This window comes from Camelus bactrianus, chromosome 33 (assembly GCF_048773025.1).
Source record: "Camelus bactrianus isolate YW-2024 breed Bactrian camel chromosome 33, ASM4877302v1, whole genome shotgun sequence".
Lineage (NCBI taxonomy): Eukaryota > Metazoa > Chordata > Mammalia > Artiodactyla > Camelidae > Camelus > Camelus bactrianus.
Genome location: NC_133571.1, coordinates 24,852,205 through 24,864,898, shown reverse-complemented (window position 1 = coordinate 24,864,898; position 12,694 = coordinate 24,852,205). Strand labels below are relative to the sequence as shown.

The window sequence follows — 12,694 nt, the reverse complement described above, 5'->3', positions numbered from 1 at the left end:
GGGTTTTTTGTTTTGTTTTGTTTTGGTCTGGTTTGGATTTGGGTGTAATCTTTAGAGTTTTCCACATATATCTGTGAATGAGGATAGTTTTACTTCTTCCTTTTCAATTTGGGTAACTTTGACTTCTTTTTGTTGCCTAACTGTTCTAGCCAGAAATTCCAGTATCTTGTAGAATGAAAGCGGTGAGCTCAGGCATCCTGGTCTTGTTCCTGATCCTGGGGAGAAATCTCCCAGCCTCTCCCCATTACTTATGACACTAGCTGTGAGGTTCTTCATCTGTCTTTTATTATGCTGAGGGAGACCTCATCTACTCCTAGTTTATTGAGTGTTTTTATTATGAAAGGGGGTTGGATTTGTCAAATGCTTTTCCTGCATCAATTGAGACAAACGTGGTTCTTTTCCTTTATTCTATTAACGAGGTGTATTGCCTTAATTTTAATGTGTGAAACCATTCTCGCAAACTGGGAACAAATCCCATTCATTCATGGTGCATAATCCTTTTAATGTGTTGTGGAATTCCATTTGCTGGTATTTTTTGGAAGATCTTGCATCAGTATTAAGGAATATTAATCTGTAGTTTTCTTACAGTGCCTCTGTTGTTAGAATAAGGGTAACACGTGGCTTACAGGATGAGTTAGGAAGTGTTCCCTCCTCTTCAGTTTTTGGGAAGAGTTTGAGAAGGATTGGTATTAATTCTTCAAACGTTTGGTAGAACCCATCAGGGAAGCCATCTGGTCCACGCCTTCTGTTTTCAATTACTATAGGTCTATTCAGATTTTCTACTTCTTAATGAGTAAGTTTTGCTAGATTATTGTTTCAAGGAATGTGTCCATTTCACCTCGGTTAACAAATGTGTGGTACATCCTTGTTCATAGCATTCTCTTATAATCCTATTTCCATAGAATCAGTGGTTGCAGCCCCATTTTCTTTGCTGATTTTAGTAATTTAAGCCTTCTTTTTTTCTTTAATCAATCTGAAGGTTTGTCAATTTTGTTCTTCTCTTCAAAGAAGCAACTTTTGTTTTCACTGACTTTTCTCTATGTTTTTCTGTTCTTTTTTTTATTGCCCTCTGCTCTAAGCTTTATTCGTTCCTTCCTTCTGCTGGTTTTGGGTTTAGTTCTTCTTTATCTAGTTCCTTAAGAAGTAAGATTATTATTGATTTGAGATTTTTTCTTTTTGAAATAGAAGCATTTTAATTCTTAGTTCCGCTTTAGCTGAGTCCCATAAGTTTTGGTATGTTGCGTTTTCATTTTCATTTCCTCAAGGTATTGCTAATTTCCTTTATAACTTCTTTGACCTGTTGGTTAAGAGTATGTTGATTTTCATGTATTTGTAAAATTTCTAGTTTCTTTCAATTGTTTACTTCTAGCTTCATCCCATTACGATTAGAAACAATACTTTATATGCTTTAAATTTCTTGAATTAAGACTTGTGTTTTGGCCTAACATATGATCTATCCTAGAGAATGTTCCATGAGCACTTGTGAAAAATGTGTCTGCTGCTGCTGCTGCTGCTGCTGCTGCTGCTGCTGCTGCTGCTGCTGCTAGGTGCAGTGTTCTGTGCACAGCGGGTCCAGGTGGTTCATACTGTTCATGTTCTTCTGTCTCGTCTGTTACGAAAGTGGGGCACTGAAATCTCCAATTATTATAGTAAAACTGTTTCTCCCATCAATCTAGTCAATGTTTGCTTCATATATTATGGGGCTTAGATAATTTATGCATATGTTTATAATTGTTTTATCTTCTTGGTAAATCAAGATGTATTATCATTCTTTGTCCCTTGTAACAGTATTTTGTCTGATCTTAGTATAGCCGCCTTGGCTCTCTTTTGGTTATATTTGCATAGAGTATCTTTTCCATCCTTTAACTTTCCCAACCTATTAGTTTTTAGATCAAAAGTGAGTGTCTTGTAGACAGCACGTAGCTGGATGTTATTTCATCATTCTGACAATCTCTACTTTTTGACTGGAGCGTTTAATCCATTTACATTTTAATTAACTGATAAAGGATTTACTTCTGCTATTTTACTACTTGTTTTCTGTATGTATTATTTTTTTTTGTCCCTCATTTCCTCCATTACTGCCTTTTTTTATATTTTGTTGACTTTTTTGCGGCACATTTTGATTCCCTCCTCATTTCCTTTAGGGTATCCTCCATAGATAACATCTCTGTGGTTATCACAAGGATTATTCCAACATCCCAAAATTACAACAAATTTGAATTAATACCAACTGAACTTCAATTGTATACAGAAACTTCCGTGCCTTCCCCTTTATGTTACTGAAGACACAAATTAATTTTATGTATTTTGTGCCTTATCAATAACATTTATATTTACTTTTATGCATGTGTCTTTTAAATTCTATAGAAATGAAAAGTGCAGTCACAAACCAAAATTATAGTAAGACTGGTTTTCACATGTGTCCACGTGGCTAACTCTACTGCAGGTCTTTGCACAGCTGAGTCGCGGTCTAGTGCTGTTTCGTCTCAGCCTGAAGGGTTCCCTTCATCCCTTTCAGCAGAGCAGGTCTGGTGGTAATGAACTCCCTCAGCTGTTGTTTTTCTGGAATGTCTTAATTTCTCCCTCATTTTTGAAAGTCAGTGTTGCCAGATATTAAAATTTCTGTTTACAGTGTTTTTTTTTTTTCCTTCAACTTACTAAATATACTACCTGCTGTCTTCTGGCATCCAATGTTTCTGATGAGAAAACAGCTAAAGATCTTGTTGAGAACCCCCTTGCAGGTAACAATTCAGTTCTTTCCTGCTGCTTTCAAGATTCTCCCTTTGTCTTTGGCTTTTGACAGCTTGATTATAATGTGTCTCTGGGTAGGTCCCCATGGGTTTATCCTACTTAGACGTCACCAGATTTCTTGGATTTGTAGATTCATGCCATACATCAAGTTGGGGAAGTTTTCAGCCACTATTTCTTCAAATAATCTTTCTGCCTCTCTCCCTCTTCTCCTGGGACTCCCATAAAGCATATGTTGGTCAGCTTGACAGTGTCCCACAATCCCCTCAGGCTCTGTTATGGGCTGAATTATGTCCCCCTGCCACCCAAATTCTTATGGTGAAGCCCTCACCCCCAGTATCTCAGAGTGTGACTATATGTGGAGATAGGGTCCTTAAAGAGGTAGTAAGTTAAAACAAAGCCACATGGGGCCCTAACCCAATCTGACTAGTGTTCTTATAAAAACAGGAGATGAGGACACACAGAATGATGTTGTAATAGGAAAGAGCACGTCTGACCCCAGGCCGGACCTTCTCTTACTGTGACCTGGGTCGTCTCTGCTGGTCCATCACTAAAGGGACGCTGCCTATTAGCTTAAAGGACACACAGTGGCCCATCCCTGGGAACCCCGCCTCCCAGGCCATGAGCGTTAAGCTAAAACACCTTTGTTTAGCTCACAGGAAACATCCCGACCAGGCCCACCTGTGAGCGGCCGCAGGAAGGAAGGAACGAACACCTCCCCGCCGGAGGCTGACCGGAACCAGGAAATGTTTGACTTTCCTCCCTGCCCTTTTAGTATGAAGCAAGCCTGAATTCTAACTCAGGCAAGATGGCTCTTTGGGACACTAGTCCACCATCTTCTCGGTCTGCTGGCTTTCCGAGTAAAGCCACTACTCCTTGCCCAACAACCCGCCCCTCGATCTACTGACCTGCTGGGCAGTGAGCAGTGTGAGCCTGGACTCGGCCACAGTACGTGTGCAGAGGAAAGACGTGTGAGGACACAGCAAGAAGGTATCTGTCCACAAGCCGAGGAGAAGCCCAGAAGAAACCAACCCTGGCAATCTCCGGAACTTGAACACCTAGCCTCCAGACCTGTGAGGACATAAACTTCTGCCGTTTAAGCCACGCAGTCCCCAGTGTTGTTACAGCGGCCAAGCAAATGGCACGGCTCTGTTCACTCTTCTCCGTGCCTTTTCCTTTCTGCCCTCAGACTCGAGAATTTCAATTTTCCTATCTTCTAGTTCACTGATTCTTTCTTTTGCTTGCTCGAATATGCTGTTTGTCCCCCCCACCAATAAATTTTTAACCTACTGTACTTCTTAGCTCCAGAATCTCTCCTTGATTCCTTTTTGTAATTTCTTTCTTGATACTTTGTTGCTCATCTAACGTTTCCCTAACTTCCTTTCCTTGTTTTTCCTTAGCTCTGACCACATTTAAGACCAATGATGTAAAGCCTTTGTCTAGTAAGTCCAATATATGGGCCTCCTCTGGGAGTTTCTGTTCATTCATTTTGTTCCTTTGAATAAGCCATGTTTTCCTGTTTCTTTGTATGTTTTGTCATTTCTTTTGTTGCTGAAAATTGGGCATCTGAGTCTTATAAAGTGATTACCCTGTAAATCAGTCTCCCTCCCCAGGGTTTGCTGTGTGTGTGTGTGAGATTATTACTGAAGGCTGCAATAGGTTCGTTTGTTTTGAGAGTTCCAAACATTTTTTTCTCACTGATTCCTTTCGAAGATGATCACTGAGGTTCCTTTACCTCATCTTCAGATTAACGTTCTGATGCAGATTTCCTTGAATCCCAAGAGCTGAAACAAACAAAAACATCGGGGGGGGGGTGAAGCCCCCATCCCAAGTCTTTGCAGACTGGCACGCAGGTCCCCCTCCACCCCGCAGCTAGGCTTGCTCTGCATGCAGGGCTCACGGAGACGTGATGCGGTTGCCTCTGAATGTCCTCGTTTCCCAGTCTCACTACAGCTTCTGTTCTGGGCTCAGACAGTCCGTTCATGTCTCCACCCAGATCTCTTCAGGCAGCTATGGGTTTGCTTTTAAAGCAGTGCCTGCTGCCCTTCCCACCTAAGTTCCAGGTCAGGTGAGACAAAGACCAGGCCCTGGAGTCAGCCCTGCAGGCATCCGCAGGCAGCAGAATGACTGGCACAGCCATTTGCAAAGAGGGTCTGCTTGGTCCCTCCAGTTTGGTGGGAGGAGGGAAGGCGGCTGTGCTGGGAGAGGTAGGGCAAAGGTGAGAGAAAGTCTCATAACTTTCCTACCCTTTTTAAAGATCGTTTTTCTTGATTGGACACTTACTTGGTGGCTATAAACCTTCCACTGTTTTCCAGCTCTCCTACAAAGTTGGTGCAGCTCCTGTTTGCTTGTTTTTCCAATGTTTCTGAGGGGGAACAAGAGCCTGAACTCTCCTAGTCTACCTCTTGCTGATGTCACTCCAAGCTGTACTGTCCCTGGACCGACCCAGCAGCAGCCCCGGTGTCTGGGCCAGCCTGGAGCACGTGGAGGAAGCGCCAGATGACAAGGCGCTACTGAGGGGTCACCAGCCAGGAACCCCACCCCACGGAGAGCAGGTCCTTCTCAGTCAGTAGGGTCAGGACTGAGCACACAGACCTGCCTGCGGGGCCACAGCCGGGCTCAGCTGAGAGAGCAGGGACGCCGGCGGGGACACTGAGCCATTCATCCGTGTGAGTCACCGCTGACCTCAGCCTCTGCCCCTCTGTGGGCACAGAGGACGTGGGGCAGCGTCCAGGCTCTAGCACCATCTGGCGGAGCAGCGGGGTTGGGGGAATGACAAGGAGCCCACCCCCCATAGGGGTCCGTGGTGGTGAAGGGGGAACACCTGCTTCTCCTGGGAAGACAGGGTGGACTGGGCAAACATCCCACCCCTCGTCGGTGCCAATGGACACAGAGAAGGAGGCCTCACCCTCAAGGGCAAGGGTGCTGGTCAGCTGCTGCCTGCGGCTCAGGCCACCATCCTGCCAAAAAGGGGCACTACCACACTGGCCAGGGGGCTGTTCTCAACACAGGACGTCAGTCCCCACCCTCCGCAGGGCAGCCCAGCAGAGCCGAGACAAAGCCCTGGCCTTCGGACCGTGAACCTTCGGACCGTGAACCAAGCCGGGGAAGAGCGGCGCTGCGGGGGCTTGTCGAACACGCATCGCCCAGCCTTCTGTCAGGGGAGGGGACACGCGCTCGCGGCTGGTTCCAGGAGCACGAAGTGAATACCGGAGGCCAGGCGCGCAGGCCCCCAGCCTGCCGCCCTGACCCAGGGCGCGCTCTCTGGAAGAAGCAGCGTCCTAGAACTACCCCCCCCCACCCCGCGCAGCCACAGGCGCCGGCGGGGCGGGGCCGAGGGGGCCTGGAGATGGGGGGGGGGGCCGAGTCAGGCCCCGGGCCAGCTCCACTCGCCGTTCCTCCTCCTCGGCCGAGCTCGCCAGGGAAGCGGCCTTAAAAAAGCCCCGCGGGCCGGATGCAGACACATCTCCAGGGCCGCCTCTTCCTTCCAGGGAGCCGCGACCAGGGCCGGAGAGGAGGGCTGCGCGCCAGGGGCTCGGCCGCACCCTGCCCCGGCCACGTCTGGGGTCGCCCGTCCCCTTCCTGGTCCCAGACGCCTGCAGCGGCCACGAGCAACAGTCCAGTCTCTGACTTCAGTTCTGGGAGCCCTTTCAGGAACCTGCCGGGGCCCAGGGCGCTGAAGCAGGCAGCCTGTAGGGCGGTCCCCGAGGGAGCCCGCTTCCCAGCCCCTCGGGCCTCTCGCGTGACCACATGGAGTCAGGGCCGAGCCCGCGTCCCGCGCCGGGGTCTCAGCGCGCAGCCCTGGCGGGGCCGGGGACAGGGCCCGCCGCCCTTTACCCCTCTGAAGGAGTAACTGCCGACTACAGACACTCCGGACCCCAGGCAGAGGGAACGAGCGACGGCACAAAACCCTCGTAAAAAAGCCCCCCAAAGCCTGGCGGCGGCGGGCTCGGCCGCGCCCCAGCCCCTAGGGCCGCCCGCAGGGCTGACCTAGCCCCCGGCACCCGGGCTCGAGGCCTGACCCAGCGAGAACCGGGAGGACGGCTCCGACCTTGACCGTCCGACTGCGTCCGGACACGTCACGCTGCCGAGTGGAAACAACCCATCTTCCCGTCCTGTCTTCCGTGGAGACAAAGCCAGTCTCGACAGCGAGAAGGCCTGCGGCTCCCTCGAGCCCCGGAGCGCGGGCTGCCTCCGCCCTCAGCGGCGCCTGGGACCCTGCGGCTGCAGAGACAGCGCTCGGCGGAAACGGCCGCTCTGGGTTTACACTCTTGACTGTAACCCAAGGCGGAGGAGCAGCTCTTTTAGAAAACGTTTTCACTTTAAGGCAGATTTGTGGCTCGCTCAGAACGGGTCTGTGTGTCTGCATGGGAGAGTTATATTTAGCCTCTGACATTCCGTCCAGCACGCCTCCTCTCCCGACCAGGGCTGCAGCGGCCGGGGTGCCCGGGAGCAGGCGGCCCGACGGTCCCCCGGGGCTCCGGGGGAAACAGCAAGCGCAGTGCCGCCTGCCAGGGAGAGCGCTCACGCCCGCCCTGCCCGACCACTGCTGTGCCCTTGCTCGGAGAAGGAACCAGCCCAGCACAGCATCTTTCTACAATGTCCCGGGTCCTTGACCAATTTTTAGAGGAACTTAAGAGCAGAGGGAGGAAGTCTGTGATACTTTCCAGACACAGAGCAAAGAATACACAGTAAATCCATCAACTGTGGGCTCCGGCAAGAACACAGGCAGCTGGGGCTCTGACTAGAGCTGTTGTTCCTCCAGCTAAGCCAAGTGGTTTTACAAAGAAAGCCTCAAAAGTAAAGTCTAAAAAGACCCAACCCAACACCATGGAATTCCTAATAAATCTGGCTGTGGCGGTTCAGGTGTCCACTTGGACACTGGCTGAGACGAACATCATTCTGGTGAATTTGAAGTAAGCACAACCCGACAAGACATGATGGCCCCTGCCTGGCCGGCCATCACAACACCTCATGTCAAAGCTGCTCTGAAGAAATGACTTTAGCATTTTACAATTTATCTTAATAACAAAATGCACTACAAGGATCCATGGAATAATTTATTCTGATAAATTACTTTATTTTACAAAAGGGGTAAGGGGCTGGCTTGACTACCACGGGGCTGCCTGATAGACTCATTAGGGTTTGGGCTGCTGTGATGGTGACTCCACGGCCATGCACCCACCACACGGTTCACAACTGCAAGCACAAAGTGAACGTCACTGCAAGAAAATGTAAAACGTAATATCCTAGAGGTCCAGGGAACCAGGTTGCAATGCAGACTCTGACAAATGAAACTAACTGTATTACAAATAAAGTAACCACGCTTAAGGGGGTGGGGAAGAAAGGCGTTGACAGAAGTATGGAACACAGTGTTTTGACTGGATATAATAAGGCTACCCAGAGAAGAATTTTGCAGAAACACTGCACTCTAGTTGATAAATTTATTTCTCAGAGCAGAATGGGGTAGCAGTTCTGAAATGCTTTACATGTGTAACAGGGTTGAACAAGTAAGAACTATGGAGACGTCATCAGTACTGAGAGTCAAGTTTCTCACTGTCAAAGAAAGAAGTTGTGAAAGTGCCAGGGGAAAGGCTAGAATTAATCCTATAGTGCTGATCAGTCAGGGCACCAGGACAATCTAATGTTTATTTTAAGCCACACACAGATAGAGAAATAAATGCAGACTTATGTGCACACAGGGTTAGTACAGACACATACATCTCCTGGACCTGTCTACCGAGAGCCTAGAAGCACTGACACCTCTGTATCAAGGAGCACACTCGGTGCCAGATCTTGCTTTCTAAATGCCGTTCTCCAGTAAAGGGAACCAGGGCTCCTTGGAGAGATGCCCAGCTCCAGGGCCGGGGTGGGGAAAATACACGGTAAGCCAGGAGCGTCTTGTAGTGTCAGGAGGTGAGAAAGTGTCACAACAAAGAACATCAAAAATACCCATGGACCAGAAGCCAAACTGAAGGAGCTTCCAGTGGCTGAAACTGGAAGGTTGAAGCAAAAAGTAAGTCGGATAGACTGGGTTATAACACAAAGAATAAAATAACCCCCACGAGTCCACAGTGACGTAAAAAAGTGAACGATGAAGCCCGTGAGAGAGGTGCTTCTCTTTATGGAAGAATCCCAGTTAATAAGTGCAGAAAGAATGAGAGAAGAAGAAATCACCTTCAGAACCAGAGGAATAATAGTTGCTTCAGGCAAGATCCCCTGAGGGATGTCAACACAAGTGGACAAAGGCCTCCTCGTGGCACATCTGACTCCAAAGCAGCAGAAAATCTTCAAGGAAAAACGGAGTATTTGGACAACTTCAGAACATCTGGTCGCCCAGAATACTTACTAGCTATTGTGGTGGTTGCATCATGTGTCCACAAGTCACTTAATACTCCTCCCTCCGGGGGGTGAAGTCTAGCTCCCCTCCCCTTGAGGCGGCTGGCTGGACCCCAAACTCAAAAAAGGGAAAAACAGTAACTTCCCAGTGGAGAAACCCAGAAGTCACCATGCAAACCCGGAGACCCAGGCACCTGTCGCTGACACGTCAGGTACACCACGTGCCCTCTGACGCGCACAGTAAGGAGGGCGGTGCCCACCCCTCCGCGGTCTTCCCCAGCCCAGCCCTTCAAAGTCTATAACCCAAGTCCAATCACTAGAAGACGCCAGGTACGCTCAAGCCGAGGGCTGTTTTACAAAACAGTCACTACTCATTAAACATAGCAAGGTCATAAGTAATAGCTAATAAACTAACAAAAGAGACGAAACAGAATAAAAAGAAACCCTTACTCTGGGGGTAGGGCATAGCTCAGTGGTAGAGTGCGTGCCTAGCACACACAAGGTCCTGGGTTCACTTCCCAGCACCTCCATTAAAAAATAAATATAGAGATAAAAACCTAATTACCCCCCCCAAAAAATAAAATTTTTTAAACTTTAAAAAAAAATCTGAAAGAAGGCAAAAAAAAAAAAGGCGGAAAGAGGGAAAAAGAAAGGACAGATGAGACATGTGGAAACAAACAGCAAGAGGAGACTTAACCCTAATTATAAAAATAATCATATTAAGTATAAATGGTCTAAACATCCAAACGAAAAGGCAGAGGTTGTCAGATTAGATTTTTTTTAATGCAAGACATTTTAAATATAAAGATATAAATAGAAATAAAGAAACAAAGGAAAAAATACAAATAGAAATAAGAAACTAGTCAAAAGAAAAGTGAGGCCCCTACACTAATATCAGACAAAGCAGACTTCAGAGCAAAAAATATTAACAGGGACTAAAAAAGGGTCATTCATAACGACAAAGGGGTCAGTAAATCAACAGGACAATTTTTTTAGAGTTTATTTTTGTTTTTCTTTGTTTTATTGAGATGTAATTCACATACAGCACTATGTAAGTTTAAGGTGCGCAGCATAATGATCTGCCTTAAATACATCATGAAATGAACCACAGTAAGTTTAGCGAGCGTCTATCATCTCACACAGAGGTAAAGAAACACAGAAAAAAAATTTTTCTTGTAATGAGACCTCTTAGGATTCACTCCCTTGATGACATTCATACGTAACACACAGCACTTACATTTACATTTCACGTGTTGTACAGGACACCCCTCGTACTCACGTACCTTATAACTGGAAGTCTGTGCCTTTTGTCTACCTTCGTTCAGTTCCCACTCCCCCCGCACCCCCACCTGCGGTTACCACAGATCTGATCTATGTTTCTATGAGTCTGTTTGTCTGTCCGTGGGGGTCAATCCATTTTATTGAGGAGACTCGGGGGCGGGTCGAAGGGCTAGGAGGACAAGTAGATCTGATGGCCTCGTCCGGCCGGGATCGCTCTAGCTTCACACTCGCTGAAAGGACGGGGAACTGCTGTTTGTCTTTAAGGTATAATTGACCTACAGCACTATGTAGGTTCCTGACACACAACATGGTGATTCCGTATTTCTGTACATTTCAAAATGATCACCATGGCCAGTCTGTTACGATCTGTCACCTCATGTGATGTAGTTACTGACTATACTGCCCACACTGTACACTGCACTCCTGGACACCCAATGCTTTCCTCCTCCCAACCCCCTCCCCTCTGGCCACCACCTGTTTCTTCTCTGTATCTATGACCTTGTTTCTGTTTTGTTATATTTCTTCATTTGTTTTGTGTTTCAGAGTCCACGTATAAGTGAAATCACACAGTATGTGTTTCTCTGTCTGCCTTATTTCACTTAGCATAATACGGCAAGACTTTGTTCTTTTTTACAACTGCGTAATATTCCAGTGTACATATACACCACACCTTCTTTATCCAGTCACCTGTTGATGGGCACGCAGGCTGCTCCCATATCTTGTCTACTGTAAATAATGCTGCTATGAACATAGGGATACATGTGTCTGTTTGAACTAGCGTTTTTGTGTTTTTTGGATGAATACCCAGGAGTAGATTTGCTGGGACTTGTGGTAGTTCTATTCTTAATTTTTTGAGGAATCTCCATACTGTTTTCCACAGTGGCTGCACCAATTTATATTCCCACCAACAGTGCACAAAGGTTCCCTTTTCTCCACATCCTCACCAACATTTGTTATTTCTTGCCATTTTGATAAAAGCTGTTCTGACAGATATGATGTGATATATTGCTGTAGTTTTGATTTGCATTTCCTTGATAATTAATGAGTTGAGTTTCTCTTCATGAACCTGTTGGCCGTCTGTATGACTTCTTCGGACAAATGTCTGTTCAGCTACTCCGCCCATTTTTAAAGCAAGTTGTCTTCTTGATGTTAAGTTCTATGAATTCTTTGTATATTTTGGATATTAACCCTTTATCAATATATCATTTGCATATAGTGTCTCCCATGCAATAGGCTGCATTTTCATTTTGTTGATGGTTTCCTTCACTTTGCAAAGCTTTTTAGTTTGATGTAGTCCCATTTGTTTATTTTTGTTTTGGTTTTCCTTGCCTGAGGAGACCAATCCCAAAAAATATTGCCAAGACCAATGTCAAAGAGTGTACTGCCAGTGTTTTTCTTCTAGAAGTTTTATGGTTTCAGTTCTTTCATTTAAGTCTTTAATTTTGAGGGGTTTTTCTAATACGGTATGAGGAACTAGTCCAGTCTGATTCTTTTGCATGTAGCTGTCCAGTTTTCCTAACACCATTTATTGAAGAGAAGAGGTATATTCTTGACTCCTTTGTCATAGACTAATTGCCTATATAAGTACAGGTTTATTTCCAGGCTCTCTATTCTGTTCCACTGAGCTAAGTGTCTGTGTTTGTGTCAGGACCATACTATCTTGATTACTGTAGTTTTGTCATAGAGTTTGAAGCCAGGAAACATGCTACTTCCAACCCCATTTTTCTTTCTCAAGATTATTTTGGCTCTTGGGATCGTCTGTGTTTCCATATAAAGTTTAAAATTATTTGTTCCAGTTCTGTGAAAAATGCCATTGGTATTTTCATAGAGATTGCACTGACTCTGTAGATTGCCTTAGATAGATTGGTCATTTTAACAATATTAATTCTTGATACAACATTGCATATCAACTATACTTCAATTTAAAAAATTAATTCTTCCAAGAACACCGTATATCTTTCCGTCTGTTTGTGTCTTCAGTTTCTTCATTGGTGTCTCACAGTTTTCCGAGTCTTCAGTTTCTCCTTCGGTGTCTCACGGTTTTCCAAGTACAGGTCTTCTACCTCCTTAGCTTTAGTCCCAGGTATTTTATTCTTTTTTGAAGCAACTGTAAATAGGATTGTTTTCTTAATTTTTCTTTCTGATAGTTCATTGTTGGGATATAGAAATGCAACAGATTTCTGTGTATTAAATCTGTACTCTGCAATTCTACCAAATTCACTGATGAGCTCTAGTAGTTTTTTTAGTGGCATCTTGAGGATTTTTGATGTATAGTATCATGTCTTCTGCAAACAGTGACTTCTTTTACTTCCTCCTTTTTTACTTT

General features: G+C 46.0%; 2 protein-coding genes across 2 annotated transcripts in view; one reads left to right on the top strand and one right to left on the bottom strand.

Annotated features, from left to right (window-relative positions):
- Positions 1-4,347, top strand: part of NCAPD3 (non-SMC condensin II complex subunit D3) — a 67,200-nt gene extending 62,853 nt beyond the window's left edge. The window contains exon 35 of the mRNA XM_074357053.1: positions 3,401-4,347. Coding sequence (XP_074213154.1) covers positions 3,401-3,539 — 139 coding nt within the window. The 3' untranslated portion in view covers positions 3,540-4,347. The remainder of the gene's footprint in view (positions 1-3,400) is intronic.
- JAM3 (junctional adhesion molecule 3) overlaps positions 1-12,694 on the bottom strand; it is a 39,125-nt gene that overhangs the window by 10,896 nt on the left and 15,535 nt on the right. The window lies entirely within an intron of this gene.